The 21,557-nt window shown below is 38.8% G+C and overlaps 1 protein-coding gene across 2 annotated transcripts in view; it reads right to left on the bottom strand.

The window, feature by feature from the left end:
• Nucleotides 1-20,570, bottom strand: part of cntn3a.1 (contactin 3a, tandem duplicate 1) — a 119,205-nt gene extending 98,635 nt beyond the window's left edge. Inside the window, exons 1-2 of one of the 2 annotated variants that reach the window (XM_067446672.1) lie at nucleotides 20,063-20,570; nucleotides 4,520-4,659 (exon numbers count right to left, since the gene is read on the bottom strand). In XM_067446672.1, coding sequence (XP_067302773.1) covers nucleotides 4,520-4,574 — 55 coding nt within the window. In that variant the 5' untranslated portion in view covers nucleotides 4,575-4,659; nucleotides 20,063-20,570. The remainder of the gene's footprint in view (nucleotides 1-4,519; nucleotides 4,660-20,062) is intronic. The other variant, XM_067446671.1, reaches the window with a different exon arrangement.
• Between the last annotated feature and the right edge of the window lie 987 nt (nucleotides 20,571-21,557).

Below are 21,557 nucleotides of genomic sequence, written 5' to 3'. Positions count from 1 at the left end.
GGTTAATTAACCCAAACATTGCTTACAGATGCTAAGAAAGAGCGCACCGTTCCACTTCCGCTTTTTCTTTTGATCAAAGGCAATTTACATAACATACTTACTGCACATCGCCACCTATTGTGTGGTTGTGCAATTATTTTGTCAGTGTTTTCTTTTAATAAGTAATCTTTATTTACTGAGAATAAGGATAATACTTTTAGCTTGAGGACAAGCTTGTGAGATGACAATAAAATAAATAATAAATATATTTGAATTTGAATTATTTTTCATTCTAATTCTTTATAATTCATATAATATTGTATATTACATAACTGAAACAAATTTGGTTATATTAACAACTACTATATACCAAAAATTGAGGTTATCCGTTAACTTACTCTAAAACATACCCGAGTATGTCACATAACCTGCTTTCTGGAATACCCCCCGGAACAACAGCGTTCGTTCTATCAATACTGTCTGTTTATTTTACTAACTAATCTCTTCAGATGATTCAGTGAGAGAGCAGTCCAAACTAACTCAAGTGGATCCAGGCCGTTTTACAAACGCTTTTGACCCATTCATAATTTAACATAATTTAAACACTAAATGTGCCCACTGCGAAGTTTAGTTACACAGTTTAACTTCTTGAACCTAATGCTGTTAAACAGAATATACACATTTTTAAATATCCTTATTTTTTAAATATCCACATAAACAACAAATTGTTTGTCGCTATAGCAACAGTAGCCCCCCCGTTAATACCCCTGGGCCTCGCACATCACGTTCGCACAGGCCCTCACACCCCGTTGTGACGGGCCTGTTTCTAGATACAATTAATACAGTTATACAACTTAACAGTCAAGATTAAGTTCAGATATTTCATTTTGTTTTGTTTTTCCCAAAATGTTATAAAGCATCTAATTCAATTTGGCACAAATTGTGAGAAACACAACTGAATTAATCAGGACTACGAATATGTAAGTGTTTTTCTCTGATTGTCCCCTGTGTTTTGCGACTCTACTTCTCAATCAAAACACATTTAATCAACCACAATTACATCCTCATGTCCATTGTGTTCTACTGCAGTTAAAATTACCTGCCGCCATATGCTCAAAAGACAGAAGTTAAAGCAAACTGTTTTACTGGTGTAATTATTTACAGGTTTTCCAATCAACTTTACAAGAGACGAAGCAAACCAATGTGGTTAGTGGCCATTAGCATGTCTTTTTTCACATCTAAAGGTGATATTTTTCATTCAGGAGTGTATTGAGTGCTGGCAATTAAATCACAAAGGTATCCAATAATCATCAAGTGGGTTTGTTGTTAATGTAATTAGCATTTGGTTAGAGTGGATGAATATAATGATAATTTCACAATGCATCTGTTTTAGCAGTATCAGTTACTTGTTATTAATTAACAAATGACTATTGATATTGCTATTTAAAAATATGAACACCACTGGCAGAATCTAAAAGGTTGCATAATTTGCATACATGTATGTTTCGGGGCTAGATATTATGTGTGTGTTTATTTTATACGTATTGCCAAAAGTATTGGGACACCCATCCAAATCACAGAATTCAGGTGTTCCGATCACTTCCATGGCCAGTGTGTATAAAATCAAGCACTAGGCATGCAGACGCTTCAAAAAACATTTGTGAAAGAATGGGTCGCTCTCAGGAGCTCAGTGAATTCAAGCGTGGTACCGTAATAGATTACCACCTGTACAATAAGTCCATTCATGACATTTTCTCACTAGTTCCTCGTCTGTTAATGGTATTATAATGTTAGTGGAAGCAATTGGGAACAACAGCAACTCAGCCACAAAGTGGTAGGCTGTATAAAATTACAGAGTAGGGTCAGTGCATGCTGAGGCGCACAGTATGCCGAAAGTGTCAACTTTCTGCAAATTCAAAAGCTACAGACCTCCAAACTTCATGTGGCCTTCAGATTAGCTCAAGAACAGTGTGCAGAGAGCTTCATGGAATGGGTTTCCATGGCCGAGCAGCTACATCCAAGCATCCCCAAGTGCAATGCAGTGTGCAGTGGTGTAAAGCACTCCAGTACAGACGTGTTTTCTGGGGTTACCAATCATGCTTCTCTGTCTGGCAATCCGATAGACGAGTCTGGGTTTGGTGGTTTATAGGCGAATGGTACTTGCCTGACTGCATTGTGTCAAGTGTAAAGTTTGGTGGAGGGGTGATTATGGAGTTTGTTTTTCAGGGGTTGGGCTTGGCCCCATAGTTCCAGTGAAAGGAACTCATAATGTTTCAGCATACCAAGACATTTTGGACAATTTCCTGCTCCCAACTGGGAACAGTTTGGGGATGGGCCCTTCCTTTTCCAACATGACTGCTAGCATTGCACAAATCAAGGTCCATAAAGACATGTTTGGTGTGGACGAACTTGACTGGCCTGCAGTCCTGACCTCAACCAGATAGAACACCTTTGAGATGAATTAGAGCGATAAGACTGTGAGCCAGGCCTTCTCGTCCAACATCAGTGCCTGACCTCACAAATGTGCTGCTAAAGAAAATTCCCATAAACACTCTTTTAAACCTTGTGGAAAGCCTTCCCAGAAGAGTTTAATTTGTTATAGCTGCAAAAGTTTGGGTCAACTCCATATTAAACCCTATGGATTAAGAATGGGATGCAATTAAAGTTTATTTCTAAGCATTTTAAATAACCAGCTAATATGCATTAATATTCCTTAAAAATACAGAAAAAAACCTTTATATTACTGTAATTATCTAAATTGGCAATATGTGGGTAAAATATTGTTTTAAATATATTCTTCAAGCACATGTCAACACATCAAACACTATTCTTTTTTTTTGTGCAGTAAATTTCTACATTTATCATATTCATTCATGGAGATAACTTGGGAATTGTGCCCTGCTTTAGTGGAGGATTTCTGTCTGGGAAAACAACTTTTAACACTAAAATAATATATAACCAGTACTATTACTACTAAAACCAGTACATGGCAACAGAGGATCACCCATTTGCCATTTATACCCTTTTAAAGTTATTTTTGCTCGTCTTGCTTTTGTATTTATTATCAAATGAATATTATAACAACATGTTTGTATTTTATTGGACTGTAGTATGAAGTATAGCCAGTTTTTCATACACAAAAAATGTCATTAAAATAAATAAACATGCCCAGATTTTACAATGGATGGGAAACCGTCTTGAATTGCTTCAGCATCATTTATGTAAACTGCATTTATGACACAAAACTACACAGATGCAGATATCATAGCCATCTATAAATGTGCACAGTTTGTCCTCTGCCTCTGACGCTTCCACTGCTGCGTATTGAAGAACATGTTGAATAATGTAGACTAATACAGGGATCAGCCGAAGCCTGTCGCAGGTTTCAAATGAGTTGTTAATCACAAATTGTTAAGAGGGGCTAGATGGAAATGTAGGGGGGCTAAAGCCCTCTTAAAATGATCCTAGTGACACCACTGGTTTAAAATATACATAAGTTTTTTTCTGGTTTTTTTTTTCTGATTGATAATCAGTTTTAATTTAGCTGAAAAACCAATAACGCAGGTTTCCTTTGTGACGTCTTACTTAATATAGTGAGAGATAATAGTTCCACAATATAACAACTGTTAGCAGAGAAAAGAGTGCTTTCAGAAAACACACACTGATGGAGGTCCTGAACATCATGTAAAAGAGCAAACAGCCCTTTTTAAACAAAGCGAGATGATTAAGTCTGACCCTTCTGGTGACTGAAAGACAATGTAACTGCTTCATCAAAAAGAGATCAATAAAGGGGCTTTTGTGCTTCCACTTGGCTAAATGAGAACATAAATTGTGCTCTCCAATAAAATAATGGCTGGTAGATTCATTTGCACATTAACCTTTTCATGTCTCTCAAAGGGCTTGTTAAATTACATATTATCACATCTTTTCTCCAACTTTGACACAAAGTAAGGTGGTCTTTAAATCATGAAGTCTGCCGCCATGGTATAGCACCCACAGCGTAGGAGGCCTATGTAATAGGGCTGAGTTCAGTGACAATAGATATATGTCAATGGTATATTCCACAAGATGGGTGAGTATAAAGCTTCAACGTCAAATCACGTAATTTAAGATGGGAATAAAGTGTTGCCAAGGAGAACATAATGGCACCTTCTCACTGCTGCCATAAAGGCAACAACTACAGTCTCTTACCTGAACACAAACAATGGCATTGGTGACCCGCACTACAAGTAAAACTGCCCCACTATCAATTCAACACCCTGTCTCCTTGACCACTTTATATTCATGTGGATTTAAAGTTTATTATTTCATATGAATCAGCTATCTCACACATTGCGTCTTTGCCCACCTCACCACTGTGCCCATCTGGGAGAGTTCGATGGCTTTAGCGTTCACAAACAAAGTGGAAACTTTAATTGGTTCTAGAATATAAAAGACATCCATGAATGAGAGGTCTGCCCTTAATAGTAAATGACAAGGACAAGTGTATGCCACAGAAACAGACAGGAAAGTCTATAGAGCAGGTTATTAGGATGCCTACCTGAAAGGCATCCCATGAATAATTGCAGCACCAGCAGTTTCCATGACAACCCCATTTTAAATATTAGAGGTCAGCGAGAGCTCACATTCAATTGAGGGTAAATAGAATGCCGCCTTTGTCCAGACTTGAACCTCTGTGCCCTGAAATCAAAAGAAAAAACGAGAAGAGTTAGAAAGAGTTAGCCAGACATATTCAGAAACATTTCAAAATAAGAAAGAAAACAAAGATGACATCAGAGGAATACACCTGTACCAATAGTTATTTTTACAATTGTTATAGTTTAAACTATAACTATAGTTTAGACTATAAACTATATAGGGGGGGGGGGGGGATTCCCCTTTATAAGACTTGGATTCCCATCCGAAACATGGACAAAGTTTTACAAATTAAGATGGACGTTTGATGGAGTAATTCTGTGTCAAAATACCGGTTTCTCATAAGTTTCGGCAAGTTTTTTTTCTAGCATGGGTTTGTGTGACGTCAAATGGGGGGGGGGATTTGGGGGGAATTTGGAATTTGGAAAACCACAGCGAGAGAGCAAATGCACGCCCATAAACAGGCTTTGCTCGTCCCTCGGAAGGTCAGCTGCTGCACTACACTACATTCACAGGACTTCACTAACTCAACAATTGACCCTTCGCTAAGCCATGCCCGAATACCACCACAGGCCAATCGTGGCTTAGCAACCGTAACTAGGCACGGAAGGTCTGTCAAGCTTTCGAGCGAGGGAAACATGCCGATGCAAATCTGTGCGTATGGATTGTGCAAATCTGATGCCTATCCTAAAAGTTTGGACAGATGGTGTATTTTTTTTTCCTTCCCCAAAACGTAAAACTGAAGGTAAGAAATACCAGCCTTGAATCAAACAGTGTGTGTGAGACCCCATTCACAACGTTAAATGTCGTCAGGATTAACAAAAACACCTACGTTTGCTTCAACAAACTGAAAATACATGAGGTTTTGGCTGATGCAAGTTATTACATATGATGCCGTATATAGACTATAAAAAGAACTGTCTTAGCTTTATTTATTAGTTTTGTATTGTAGTTTTGTTTAGACAAAATGTGTGCAAATTAAGACCTTCATCATAAGGATTGTTAAGGTGGCTGTGTTTATAATATTAATAAAACCCATCATGTTTGAGAGAGTGGCTTTCTGTTATAAGGTTTCAGTAAATGTGTGGTTTTTGATGAATGGCTCAGGCCAGAATCTCAGGCTAGTGCCAGGTCCAAGGACTAGATTATAGACAGACGACATGTGAGCAGTAGCCCGGCGCGCTAAATATAACGTTAAGCCGGAGAATCATTGCAAAGTTTTCAGGCTAATGTCTTGTGTTTATTCCACAAGATTTATTGATAAGTTGTTTGATTTATAATTATTCGATTATTTTCTCATTTTACTTACCCTGTTGTGCATGAACATACATATGAGGCTGCTGCTGATTGCGCTGAGACCATAGGCTTTAGCTTCAATTTTATTGAAATTATTCTGTAATCGGTTGCATAATATGTCGCGGATATATCCCGCAAATACATACTGCAGTCCCTTTTTTCTTACTCTCTCAGATATTTCCCCTGTTCGCCAGAAATGACTAATTATCTCCTCGGAAATGTCTGACACCGGCGCATACTGTAATAGACGTGCCAGGCGCAAAAGCTTGACAGGCGTAGCAACAGTAACTACGGGGGGCGGGGCTTAGCGAAGGGTCAATTTCACCAAATACGTGTGTTTATAAGGGAGAAAGAATGGAATTAGAAATACAGCGTGGAAAAATCTATTTGACATTAGGAAATTTGTTGGGAAAAACGATGTCTGGGGAAATTTACAGTGTCCTAATGAAATGAAAATACTGGGATAATTGAAAGAATTTAATAATAATATATAGTTTTCTTCCTCTCTCATCTTTCTCTCAGAATACTCCAGTCCAGTGGCGTTAATGCACCTTTAAGTTGGTTTGCCAGTCGCCAATAAAATCAAAAGAAGAAGAAAAAGAAGAAGAAGTGTGTTTTTGATGGAACGGTCCCAACGATAAAGGTTCACGGTCGTGCTTTGGAAGCAGGCGGTGAGTAAAACTGCTTCAAATGTCTGTATGTTTACGGATATCGTGGCGTAAGTAAACATCAGTAAACAACACGATTGTGTATAGTTCATTTATCAATGGAGCATGTCATGTATGGTGTGTGTTTAAATACATTTGTTTAGCTGACCACTATAGGTGTCAGTTTGTTTATTGTAAAACCACCCCGAACATATTAAACCTTCCTCATTCAAATGCGCTACTATTCATTGTAAACACTAGTCTGACGTGCAAAACCATTCTGCTCGCTACTGCTAACGTTTAGTCGCATACAATAGTCCATAAACCAAATCATGTCCTCATAAACCATGAGTAAACACACAAAAATGTTGACAAGCCACTAAGCAAATACAGTTAACTTACAGTAAATAAACGTTACCACATAGAGACGTCCTGCTGTTGCTGCTGCTCCTGCTTAATTTCAACCTCCGGATCAGATTCTGGATCATATATGTATAGTTGAATCTGACTGATAGAAAAAAAGACTGAAAAAAAAAATTATCCTAAATAGACCATCTATTTAGGGTATTTTTTTTCAGTCTTTTTTTAGTCTTTTCCACGCTTGAGGATGTCATTGCTTTTAGATGCTATCAACGCAGTAGATGCGTGCGCTCATGGCTCTTTAGCTCCACCTCCAGCCGCGCATTTATTCCCCCGAAAAGACTCTAAAAAAGCGTATCTTTCTTTTATAAATATATTAAAACTAAAGACTTTTCGGATATATGAAGGATACGATACGACTCAATCAAGCCTGCAGTATTCCTCTCAGAACCTGAGGCCTCCGCGCCTCGATCGCCCCCAGGTGGCCGGTCCCAGTATAGAGGGAATGCATCAACGTCACTTTCCCGCTGGAACACGCCCCCTCAGCCGGGGCTAGGTGGCGGAAGAGCTGCTGTGTGACTGGAGTTACTAAGCGAAAACGCAAGTTCAGTAAACGATTATCAGTTTAAACTAAAGGTTGGGCTTGATTATAGTGATGCTTACAACTTCCCACAGATTCAGTGATCCATGGATGATGACATGCAGCCAGGAATCGTGTTTTCCTGACATTTTTATGAGTCTGATTTCGACATGATTATTTATAACTGATCAGTCATCACATTTTTCGAGTGAATCCCGCTTGTATATGTAGATGGGTCAGTGTATTGAAGCATGTATGTGGCCGCTTGTCACGAATGGAAAACAAAAGTTTTATTCAAATCCTGAATATATTCTAGACCTATTCATAAAAAAATAAATAATAATTATATTGTCCAGACAGCGCGCAAAGAGTGCTCCCTTTATAATCACTAAAAGCTGTCACTCAATAAACACAATCTCACAGATTTCCACAATGAAGCTGGTGTACAATGAATCTCTTATTTTCACAATGTCTGCACTTATAGAGACGCGCTTGTTAACTGAACTCAGTGCCTGGACAAACACTTGAGCGTTAAGTGGATTCCAGGTTCAACACCTGTGATTGGCCAATTCCGTTGTAGAAATCTACAAACATGTCAGTGATTGGCTACATTACTCACCGAAGTGAAAACACGTTGGAAATGAAATCATTTGACGAGTGCAAATACCATACACAAGAAAAGAAATCGACACAGCAACCCCATAGACTTCAATGGTGAATTGTGAAGTCAATTAGAAGCACTCACTTCCTTATGGCTGAGCATACTGCGCAGACTCAGACTGAGCTTGACGACGTAGATGTGACGTAAGCAACCTGTCTGACAGCTGTAAGTCTTCTAGTAGTTGTGGAAAGTTAAATCTGAATTACGTTGTTGAAATATTTTCTCCCGTTGCTTTTGGCTCACTATCGGCTTCTCCCCATTCTTCTCCCTTGACTTTATCAGACTTTATGTCTCCATGTCCCCCCGACTGTCTGATAGACAGTAAAAGATTGCCTGTGAGCGTCTCCTCCTGTCTATACGGTAATTTCTCAACTGTGCAACAGTCGTGTTGGTTATGACACAATCGTTAGCCTATTTTGACAACAACAGCTTCTACGGGGCGATAGTGTAAGATACAAGGTTATGGAGCCTTTTATGCATTGTTGTGTTTCTTTAAAAATAAACAATGGACAAATGGAGTCTTTAAACGCCTCAGATGTAAAGTTATTCACTGTCAAAGTGACTCAAAAATGAATGGGAGTCAATGGGATGCTAACAGCAGGTGATGGCTTGGTTAGCAATGGCCGCCCCTATGGGTGGAACGCTTTCCGAGCGCTAAATTACTACCCTTGGCAAATACAGATACATACTGGATCATTTGCAAGCTCCTTTTCGCTAATAATATGCTATTATTCTTATGGAGGATTACATATCCTAAACAGCAGTTATGGGCAGTATTTCCCTCTAAAAGCAGAACCAGCAGCAGGTTGGCTGTGGTTTGAGTGAGTTGAATGCTGCCTCTCAGTCTTTGCCACTCAGCGGAGCGTAATCGCAGTCAGTCTAGCTGACAGTGACGTCACGTGCATTCCCTTTATAAAAACGGGGGGTGTGACCTCATGATTGACAGCTGAGAACGACGTCTTCTCTGAGTGAAGTTGTCACTGAGGCATGTTACTTTTGATATTGCAGCTGTACTTCCTGCTCTACTTCCTGCTCTCTACTGCGCAACTCCAGTCCTGAAATGTCTACTGCGCAGACTCCGGTCCCAAGATGTCAGTCCATTTTTTTTTTTTTTTTTACGCCCTATGTACTCAATAGGTGCTCAAGACTGATATGAGATTGATTGAAACTGAGTGTTCCACCCCCCCCCCATTTTGTAAAATAGTGTTTTGTATGTACACTGACAATGCTCAAGGATATAATTAGAGCCTTTATTTAAATATACCTTTTGTGCCAACATCACACAAGGTTCTTAGGAGGGTTAAGAACTTGGCCCAAAGTACCAATCCCCTTATGCCATTCTCTGGCCTCTAAAGCTCTGATCATCTGGAGGGCAGACTTCAGCCAGCTGGCTCTCACACATCTGCTCTAACACAAGATTACTCAAGTGATGCGGTACACACACTCAAGTCATTCCTCCTTTCTCTCTGTTATTTTCAGTTAAATCTATCTATCTATCTATCTATCTATCTATCTATCTATCTATCTATCTATCTATCTATCTATCTATCTATCTATCTATCTATCTATCTATCTATCTATCTATCTATCTATCTATCTATCTATCTATCTATCTATCTATCTATCTGTCTGTCTGTCTATCTATCGTGAGATCATGTGACTATGGTTAATGCGTCACTATCGGTTAAGATGTGGCCAATCAATTATTGCCCCATTGGCATATATACACTTGTTGTCCATGCCTCCTGGAGTGCATCATGGTCAACTCTGCCCCTTTTGTGTTGTTGTCACGGACTATGGAGGTATGTGGTTTTGGCTTTGCAGTTTACCTGTTTGAGTCTAGTGCTTTCCAGTGACATTTATGCTATTTTCATTTGTTTAGGGTGATGAGTAATTGTAAGTTTGAGTGTGTGCGACGTGCTGCTTACTTCCAGGTAAGTTTAAAGCCGTGTTTGGGACGTTGTTGAAAGTCTGGCTTCATTGACTTCAGTTATAGCCATTTGTTTCAGTGCGGTGTGCCTTCAGGGCTCCCATTGGTATTGCATTGCCACTTAACGCAACCCAGATTGGAGTGCCAGCTGTTGCTGTTTAACAAGGATATTGAGTGACTTTTGTAGATGCCATCAAAGTATTACTTCACTGGATCATTGAGTAGGTGAACTGCTGGATAAATTCATTGCTTCATGGGATTGGTAAACCAATGCATGATCTTTTAATTGTTTGTAACTTTTCTGTTTTATGTGTCCAAGGTCTGTTTTTTTTTGGACGTTGTGCAGGTTTCTTGATGCTTCCTCTCAACAATCTTTTTCTTCACCACTTGCTCTTCAAGCCGCGCCGCTGATTTTGGCGCCCGGGTACATCTGTGTCAAGCATACTTAACATTAAAGGGTCTGGATGTTTTTATGTTTACTAGTAATATTCTTTGTTTTCTTTGTAGACTTATTTGTATGAGTTCTTCTGAGTTTAACTGCAACGGTTTGGTACATGCAGTTTTTTTTTTTTGTACATTTACGTGCAGTTGTAGTTCTTTCTTTAATGTGAGTTGTCAGTATTTATACTTGGTTTATTCTGAGTGTATTGTAAATCGTTGCTTTCTTTCTTTTGGTTATATTTGATTTTGTAAATTGATTGTTTTCTTTACACTTGTTTAATTTATTAATTTTACTTTCGTATCTTCTTTAGGAGCTGTGGGCTTCCTGGAGCAGGCAGGTTCTTTACAGCATTACAGGCTTTACATCACCAAAGTTTTGTCACTACTTTTGTGTCTTTACAGTGAACTTGGTGGGTGTGATTCTGATTCCCGTGGTTTCCATTGTATGCCTGTTGCGGTTACACTAGCCTGCTCTCCAGAGGAAGCCTCAGCCCGTAAAGATTTATTGTGACTTAATTTCTTCTGTTTCCTTGCTTTCAGTCGATGACCCTTGTCCCTCTGGTTTGAAATAATTGTTGGAAACAAAAAAATTATATTTTGTACAGAACCCATGCCCCTTGCCTCTCTTGGTGGAACGCACTTGCATGCTTTATTTCGAAGGTTTTCCCCATTAATACGGAGTGGCGTAGTCATTACAATCGAGCCACATGCTACATATCCATCTATCCAGTTTGTCTCTCTGTAGTGTAGTCTGTAACCCTCTAACTGTAAAGCCATGTTGGCCAATCAGAAGCATGGAAAAAGGTTATTGCCTGTTCCAGTTTTGACGTAGCAAGCCAAATTCTCAAAAGTTTCACTGTCCACAAGACAACACTGCAACCGGAGATTCTAACAATGCTATCCCTGGCATGAGTTTTCAAAAAAACTATGCAGGACTGTGGCTCTCCAGGACTGACGTTCGCCACCTCTGCTATACACTAATAACATCAGAATTATAATTGAATGCCTGTTTTTTTTTGTTTTTTTTTTTTGGTCAAAATTGTAAAGGGTCACTAATGACCCGAGGTGTGTAAGTATTTTATTGCACTATAATAAATTAATCTATATTGACCAAATAGGTGCAATTCACCTTTATTCCACAAGGTGGCAATGTCTGATACACTGATGAAGTGACGTTTCACTCATAGTTACCTCTGACAGAAAATAAAACAACAATAATAATTATAATCTGCAAAACTTGAAATGGCTCAGTAATTTATAGCAGAGCAAGTACTGAACACATTTAAATATTAGTGTCACTATCTCTTGGTGATGGATGAATCTGTCAGTGATCAAAATATTGATTTGAAAGACGTTGAAAATGAGTTTGGAGAATATACGTGTGAGATCGCGAATATGAGGCAGATGCTGAATATACTGGTAAACGAGCTCTGACAAGGACATATGACGATGGTATGAAACGTCTGCTCAAACTGAATCCTTCCAAGCTCCAAAAGGGAATGAAATAGGTTTTATTTTATTCTTCTGTAATTGTAACTGTGACATCAGGAGTTTTATATATTATCGCAACAGGTGGAGATCTATCCATATAGATCCGGGTCGCCAACGACCCAAATATGTAAGAATGTTTGCCAAAACAGTTATGCATTTAAGGGTTAAAATCAGTAACAGAAGCTTGGGTTCATGGTGAGAGAAAGTAGTTTTCCACACAAGTTTCCCAAGTCGCTCTGACCAACTAATGTATAAAAGCAATATCACACTCGTAGCCACGATACGGCTCTATATCAGCACAGCTGTGATTACCTATGGCACTCATCCTATTGCTGAATCACAGCTGTGCTGATAGCCATATTTCATGGATACGAGTGTGATATTGCTAATGTAAGTCACATAAACATGGGCTTATTTACAGAACACAGTTATGTATTTGGACTTGTAAGTGGTTGGAACCCATAGGACAAAATGTATGACCACTTTATCATTATTTAGTGTGTGAAGATGTTCCTTTCTCTTCCAATGCCATGGCGATCACTGCTCTGTCATGTTTGAATGAATGCTGTTGTGTCAAGGCATGTAAGTCTGCTCTCTATTCAACCAAATTTGTGCTGTTATTCATTTGAAGAATACATTATTGAACCCACAAACTGGCTAACTTTTATTTACTGTAAGTAATTTTATTTAACATTTTATGCCATTGTATGCTGCTTTTGAAGTCTTAAATACTAAAATGAATAATAATGAATGCACACATATTATAACTGTAATACTGTAATAATATCTTATGTTGGACGCCAGCGAAAATATATGTGTACATGCAGACAGTAGTAAAAGACAGAGGGTGGTAAAAATATATCGATAATTTAATGTTAGTCATTTATGTTTGCTTGGTCAGTGTCTTTGTGGGTTTCGGTTCTTTTGCTGTTGTAGTCTGTAAGGACCTTTGAAATAACTGAAATCATTTGGCAAAGTGAAATGGTGCTGCAATGCGGATGACAGACCTGGAACTTCTCCATATCTGTGCATTTACTGGAAAATAACTGCACACCTTAGAACATTCATCAACCAATCAGAATCAAGCATTCAGCAGACCCATTGTATAATCAAATGTTAACCTACATTTTGGAGACTACATTGCTGGTTACGTTGTATTTATTTCTTTTTTGTTCTGCCAAATGTCCGAAACCGCTCCTTATACCCACATTTAGTGCTCTATTGAGGAAACCATTTGTAGTGGTGATCTGAAACCATAATTGACATAACGTGCACTCATTTAATCTGAATTCTGTCACTGTCCAAATTCATGAATTTATTCAGTGGACTATATTAGTAAAGTAATGTAGTGAATAGTGAATGAGGGTATAAGAACATTTCAGCTACAGCCATAAATGTTTGAGTGATACATTTTGGTCCAAAAATAAGCAAAAAAACACTTTATTCAGCATTGTCTTCTCTTCCGTGTTCCTCAAATAAAGAATCAAACGGTCATGATTCAAGATTCAGATCCGCGTGTCAAACTGGCAAACTGCTGAAATCATGTGACAATGGTGATATCAATCATGACTCAATCTGCTGATTCGTAACTGTAATGAAGTTCGTAGATGGGAAGGAAGGAGGCGGGAACCGGCGAACGTTTCAAACACATTTATTCAAAATAAATAAACAAAATGAAAGTAAAACCGCGGACAGCCCCTCACGGACGACTGCCCACAAACACACACCAAAATAAAACGTGGGCAGCCCCTCACGGACGACTGCCCACAAACACATAAACAAAACTAAACATAAACTCCAGGCCTGGTCCTCTCTCGTCTTCCGCTGTCCTTGCTCCTCCTTATATGCTCCCGTCACATGGCCGCGAGACAAGACCGGTGTGCCACGCAGCTGGCACTCGTGAACATTAATCACCGGCCCGCTCTCGCGGTCCCTCGCCCCGCTGCTTGCCACACCACATACCCCCATCGCCCCTCGCAGGCCGGGGGGCACTCCCGAGACGGCGCTCTACTCCCCCTCCCCCCCTCTCCCGGGGGGGCCGATCACGGCGGCCGCGGCACCTGGGGGTAAGGACAGAGAGGCGAGAGAAATGTAGACGGGAGCACGAGGAGCCCGCGGACGAGAGAGAGGAGAGAGGGAAAAAAGAGAGAAAAAAAAAAAAAATTCTGGTCCGGTTCCCCGACACACTGCCGCTCGGTCCTCACCAGCCGAGAGGCTCTTCCTCGCGGTGCTATGCGATGGTGCTGGACGCCCGGTGGACGGCCCGATCCTCCTCCGCCCCCTGGCGGCCGGCGGTGGCTCCTCCTATTGAGGGCAGTCGGCAGCGAGCTCCGCGTTCCCTGCTCCTCCCCGTTCCGGCGGATGGCAGCAGGCTCCGGCCCACGGCGAACGCCGGCAACTCCTCCGCTCCCTCCAGGACGGCCGCCACCCCACCTCGACCCAGGGGCACGGCAGCGAGCTCTCCGTCCCACCGGTCTTCACTCGCTCCAGCACCACCGCCTCGGGCAGTCACTCGCGGTCTTTCTTCATCCGCGCTGCCCGAACTCCTCAGCACCGCGATCCCCCTCAGCAGCGAGGGCTCTCCGACAGCGCGTCCCTCCTTCTTCCCGGGTTTCGGTACCAATGTAATGAAGTTCGTAGATGGGAAGGAAGGAGGCGGGAACCGGCGAACGTTACAAACATTTATTAACTCAAAATAAATAAACAAAACGAAAGTAAAACCGCGGACAGCCCCTCACGGACGACTGCCCGCAAACACACACAACAAAACATAACATAAAATTCCAGGCCTGGTCCTCTCTCGTCTTCCGCTGTCCTTGCTCCTCCTTATATGCTCCCGCCACATGGCCGCGAGACGAGACCGGTGTGCCACGCAGCTGGCACTCGTGAACGTTAATCACCGGCCCGCTCTCGCGGTCCCTCGCCCCGCTGCTTGCCACACCACAGTAACCTTTAAATCTTTATTTGAGGTTTGAAATCAAACGCAGTAGAGAAGACAATAAATAAAAATTTTGCTGAATAAATTCTTTTTTTTTTTTCTTTTTTTTTTTGGACCAAAATGTATTGTCGACGTTTCAAAAGAGTCTAACTAACCAACTGATGTCACATATGGACTACTTTGATGATGTTTTCATTACCTTCTGGACGTGGACAGCAAGTGGGCATACACTTACATTCAAAGGACAGAAAGGCCTCGGACTAAATCTAAAATATCTTAAACTGTGTTTCGAGGATGAACAGAGGTTTTACAGGTGTGGAACGACATTGGGGTGAGTCATTAATGAAAGAAGTTTAATTTTTGGGTGAACTAACCCTTTAAGGCCACCTAATATAAAGTGGGGCTAAGTCATTTAAATGTGTCCGCTGCAGCTCGGTGTACGCAACAACTGAAGATATTAGAAGATATGTTTGTCTTTTCATCCTGAAATGCAAAGGCAAACGTTGGATCACATAATTAGAAACCCCAGTTTACACAAATCCCTTCCCTCTTTTATCCTGGACAGCAAGGGCAGCGACTGTAACATCGAGCGTGTTTTTCAGTATTAAATGTTATTATAAAGATTTCATCAGGCTGTGAAAATTATTCAAAAAGAACACAAAGAATGGCCTTCTGAGCTGCCATAGTTGCAACTCCTGCGTCATCAGAACAGGATGTTCAGCGCACCACCGTTTCCGATTTAAAAATGTTTTGCTACGTTTTGTCGTGGCTGAACTCAGCAATGCTCTCCCTGAGCTTATCAAATTCAATGAACACAGCTTGGGTGTATTCTGGTAATCCTTTGATCAATGTTTTGCAAGCTGCTCTAATTTTATGTGATAGTTTTATATGCTCTGGTACCCATGTTATCATTTTTAAAAGGATATTCTTGATTAGCTTCGTTATGATTTGGCAAAATTACTATACATTTATTTTACTAAAAGACTTGTGCAAGTGGTAAGGTCTGAAATGACCATGTTTAATGGGGCTTTAACTTATAATGGTCATCCAGTAAGCAGGTGCTTCACGTAGCACAACAAATTTGAATTTATTCATTACCCATGCAATAATCAAATGCACAAATGCTCACCAGTGGCAGACATATTAGCAGGAGATGAACTGAAGGGCAAATTAGCACAGTCCAACTAACAACCCACATCTTTACCTAACCTATTGGGAGGACACAAACTAGACATTCTCCACATACAGTGAAGTTAAAATTATTGGAGAGTAGTTTCCATTAGCATTGCCCTTCATCTCAGACAGTTTCTTTCCCAATTATATACTGCTACATTTTTATTTTGCTTGAACGCTTGGCTACTTTTTACAATAGCTGTCAATGAGAGATGCATTAAGGCTATAACTAAGGCTGTGTGCATGCCTAATATCAGGGGTAAATTAGTCACGTTATGTATACACTTGGAAAGTGGCAGCATAACTATCACATCTCTGTAAAAACATGTCTTTACCATTAGGATCCATGTATGCCATTGGGGCTTTGAATGTTTGCTTTGTTTGTGTGATGGCCTGTGGAATGGATGCATTTCAAAACTCTGCACATGACATATATATGTCTCGCTGTAATGCGAACTCGGCGCTCACAGACAACAATCTGAGCTGAAAACGAGACCACAGAGAATTTCTTTGTCCTTTAAATTCCGCTTGATGCTACATATAACTCAGCTTGATGCCATAATAAAAGCCAAAATATGGCATGTTTTATTCTTTAAAAAGGGGATCTGGCTGGAATGTTTGCAGACATTCAGGTTTGCACTGCAGTGGGACAAAGGGGAGCATAAATACAGCACGGAACTAAGACAAAAACACATCTAAGAGCAAGACTCTGGAAAGCACGCAGTATCTGGCTTTAAAAGAAGCAGCGACAGTGAGCTTGACCTTGGCACTACCTCTGTCTAGAAATCCATCAATTTTTCAATGAAGTCTGTATTAATAGAACCTCCACTCTGCTGTGCATGGGATTCACATGAAGTGTATGTGTGCTCTCTACTTTTTAAACATAAATGAGACAGACACCCACTCTTTCCAGTTCTGGCACGATCTCGGGAAGAAAGTAACACCCTAAATCTTTTATTTGGTTCGATTGACTTCACTTGATCCAAACACCATCTCGGAGTTTCTTTGTAAACCCAAGCATGGTTTCACCCATAGGCAGCCACCAGTTTCTTTAGAGTGCAAAATGTGGTGTTGGTAATATCTCAGCTGACATGAACATTTGTGAGTAGCGGTTGACAACACGGTCGCGGAGTGTACAAATTCTCCAGCTGGTATAGTGCACTCTGACTGAACTCCAATTTAGAGGGTGCAAATGAAAAATTTATGTTCAGCATCCAAAAGAGCCAAGAAATGACATTAGATGATTTATCTAGCTGGATACGACTGAATTTTAAATGAAGCACCAATAGAAATCTTCATCTAAATCTTTTGCATTCACTCTTATATTCATCCCATTTGTATAATTTCAATTATATTTTAAGTATTCTTTATGTATGAAGTATACTGTTGTAGTAGTAGTACTATGGCAATACTAGTTGTGACTAAATTGACCCACTTTTATTTCTTTATACTTTTTAAGTATACTTTAAGTGTAATAGTAGTAAACTTTGAGTACACAGCTTGTTTACAACTAAACTTTTCGTTTGTACAGCAACTGTACTACAAGTGAACTTGTAAATATACTGATAGTTTACTAGTTAAATACTAGCACATTTTTAGTTTATGATGTGTATGCTCTGTAAACGACTAAATTAGAAGTTTTATACTGCAAGAATACTTGTTTTAAGTGAATTTACAATCATACTTCTAGTTTACTATTTATATTATTTTTGCACTTTATTTTTACTATATGTTCCTATTTAAGTGTACATTTTAATACTTGAAATATACTTTTAACTTTCAATTTTAAAACCATTTTATTCTAGTTAATGCTTATAAAAGTTATTTTTTAACACTTTAATGTTTGTAAATTTCACAAAAAAATAAAATAAAAAAGTAACATTGATTAAAAAAAAACTAACAACTTTATATGCTGTTTAATGCTTGATGATCGCATTCTTTTACATTCGTGTAAGCTATCACTTGTTTCTGCTTCTTCATGTGTTTTGATCCGGAGATTCTGTACTAGAACGGAGGGGAAAGACTAAAGTAGATATGAAGTAAATTCCCATGAACACTACCAGTTGACTACCCTACACAAAAAAAATCTGATATGCTCAGAATTAGGAACAAAACATTTAAACAATATAAGTTTATAAATCAGTTGCTTATGTAAAACTATGTGGAAAAAGTATTTAACAGGCTATTCGATCAAAAGAGTAAACATAACTACAAGCTTAGCCAAGTATACTTAGAATACTTAAGTATACTTTTAGATATATCTCAACCAAAAGACTACAAAGAGTACAACAGGCCAAATATACTTTTTCGTCAGTATAAGTCAAGAATACTTAAGTGCAGGTTTAATATTTCTGAGAAGTTCATACACTTCTGAGAAGCATAAAAGTAGACTGGATGTATACTTTCTTATTTTTAGTTTAAAAGAAGTATACTAATAGCACATTTGAATAAACTTTAACTTTTTTAAGGGATATTATACCACTGCCTCATAAACTTACAATGGAAGTCTACTTCTTGTAAAAAAAATTCTGTAATATTCACTAGCATCTGTGGCCGGGAATCCCAAATATTCCATTATTCCCTCTCTTTAATGACTGAGATGTGACATTCAGACTGAAACTATTCATGGTTTGCAACAAAAAACTGTATTATTTATTTGGCTGTAAAATTGATGGTGCAGAAATCTGAAGCATGCACCAGCAGGTACGGCACATCTCACACCTCAGCCTCGACCTTCTGCATATAAACATCGGCTCTCTATGAGTCAACAAGCAATGCCGGGAGAAGGGGAAAATGTAATATGTCACAGAAGACAAGCCTTCCTCCTTGTCTCTTCCCCATTGACTTGCATCAACACAGAGGTGTGTGCAAACAATCCGGCTTCCCTAATGATGCCTTGAAATCAGCCAGTGTTTTTTTCATACTCTGACAAGCCAGCAGAGTGCAGCAAAAACTGCCTCTGCCTCTAATGCAAATGATTGCTATGCATACACCAGTACTCATTTTTATTCTGTAATCATTCTTTTTGCAAAACACTGCATAACATAAACACAGACTGTGTTATATTTTGCATCAAGTCTTGATAAAATGAAACAAAACATGATTATTTCAGATATATCAGATATATATATATTTATTTACTCATAAAAATGCAGTGTTATTTGAGTGTTTTAATAGTTAGATAGACTAGATGTCCACTATTTCATATTTCATTCTCATATGGTTAACTGAGAGAGGCATGGCAGTGTCTGAACAGATGTTGATGTTGCTGAGGTTCACTGACAAAAAAAAATGGTTGGAAAAAAATGAAAAGTTTCAATCTAATGTGGGCTAATTATGCAATATCAATGACATGAAAACAGAGACGGCACTTAATCTTAATGACAAAGTTTGCAATGGCAAAAATAAAGGTTCCTCAATGGTTCATGAGTTGGTTATACAGTTACATGGAGATTAAAATATCTCTTTAAAACAATTTTGTAATATTGTTCATATATTTTTCTAAAGAACTAGAAATACTTTGTGGAGCTTGAAATTGTTTTCATACATGGCATCAGACGGTAAAACCCTTTATTTAAAAAATAAAAAAAAAATTGATCCATTTATAAAAACAGTTTTTATGATGTGACAACGTTCTCATCATGAACTGGAAAGACTGTTTTGATAATCTGCTTCTGTCAAAATCTTAGAACTTGTGTGTGTGTGTGTGTATATATATATATATATATATATATATATATATATATATATATATATATATATATATATATATATATATATATATATATATATATATATATATATATATATAAAATAATAATAAAAACAAGCTACATAATAATATCTCACATACAAAGCATAATCTAGAGCTACTTCTTCTTCTTTTAGAACAATCCTAAAACTATTCGTGTTTCTGTCTCCACTCGTTTACCTGTTTAACTTCTCACAGTCTTCAGCCTCTTCGCGTCTGCCACTGTAACAGCAGCATCTCTCCAGCCATTCCACAATGCCAGAGACAGACGAGCGCGCTTCACAAGTGCACAGAGGAATTCTTTCTCCTATTTTCGCCTCAGGAAATCCAAGATAGTCCTTGAGAAACGGTAAGACGCGTTGATGATACCCCACTGGATTATTGTTCTGCAAATGAGAAGTCAAGCAAACGCGTTACGCGTGAAGTATCCTCAGTTCATCCTCACAGACAGAGGTGAGTGCGCGGATCCACTCCACACTGCGCCACGCGTCAACGTGTTTGGAGCCGCTCGCGCTCACTCACATCCCCGCTGTGACGCAACGCAAACTTCACATCACTTGATCTACTGTCAGTTCATCACATGAAATAAAACACCGCATCCAGTGGAAGGAGAGTGGGAGGGATATAAAAAGACTTGAATCATAAAAAAGTGTTAGAAGATCCATCAATAATGGATAAAAACCATGATATCGGGTTTAAAATTTCCTCAGTGTTTGAGACCTGTGCTATTTGCCTACTTTTTAGGCACATCCTTATTGGGTGAAAGCTGGGGCAAGTGCCTGCCCAACTAAGCTGTGTCATTCTCCTCTAAGATAAAACACATTTGAATCTATTCATTTTAAAGTACCTCATGCATTAACGAGGAAATAAAACGTATCCCTTGGGGTTGGGCAAAATCCACAATTGAAGAACTGTCTTCTTTTCAATTCATGAGTGAGTTTGAATTGCCGATGTCCCACAGGATAATTAAATTGTAATGTCAGGAAGATGATTTTATTTAAGGCTATGCAACAGGAAATCATACTGTTAATTATGCCTATTTATGATAGCCTACCTTTTTATCTTCAAATGATTAGCTGTATTTAAATAAGCTCAATACATCACATATATATTTAGCTGGATATGATTGAATTTTGAATTTAGAAGCACTGCATAGACATCTGCTGGATTTAATTCATGCTTCTATTCATATATGCTCTCATAGTTATTGAGCCTTATTCAATCCGTTTTTTTTTTTATAGGTACTTATCAATTAAAATATTATAAACAATAAGGCATTCAAGGCTATGCTGTATTGTGAAAGTCAGGGTAAACACTTATAGAAGTTATATGAATTTCTTTGAATCACATTTAATTTGGCGTTTCTTAACCTAAAAAAAATACAGTTCTGCATTCTTTGTGCAATGCATTTTCACTTCAATTTCAGGAATACAATGTTTTTTAACATGCCATCCAAGATAATCAGCTGTATCAGCCTTTCAGCAGCTGTTCCTCGACTTTATGCCTTTCCATTTTTATTTAGGCTTGTATAATCAGTGTGTCATGTTTCATTAAAGAGAAGTGAAATGTCTAATTTTTGTTCAAGTTCCATCAAACATTCCAGGATGGCTCTTTTGAGATAAACAAATGTTGAAGGGACATAAAAAAATAATAAAATAATAATAAAAATAAATAA

The sequence above is a fragment of the Pseudorasbora parva genome, chromosome 6 (assembly GCF_024679245.1).
Source record: "Pseudorasbora parva isolate DD20220531a chromosome 6, ASM2467924v1, whole genome shotgun sequence".
In the NCBI taxonomy this organism is placed as follows: domain Eukaryota; kingdom Metazoa; phylum Chordata; class Actinopteri; order Cypriniformes; family Gobionidae; genus Pseudorasbora; species Pseudorasbora parva.
This window is presented reverse-complemented; position numbering and strand designations above follow the sequence as displayed.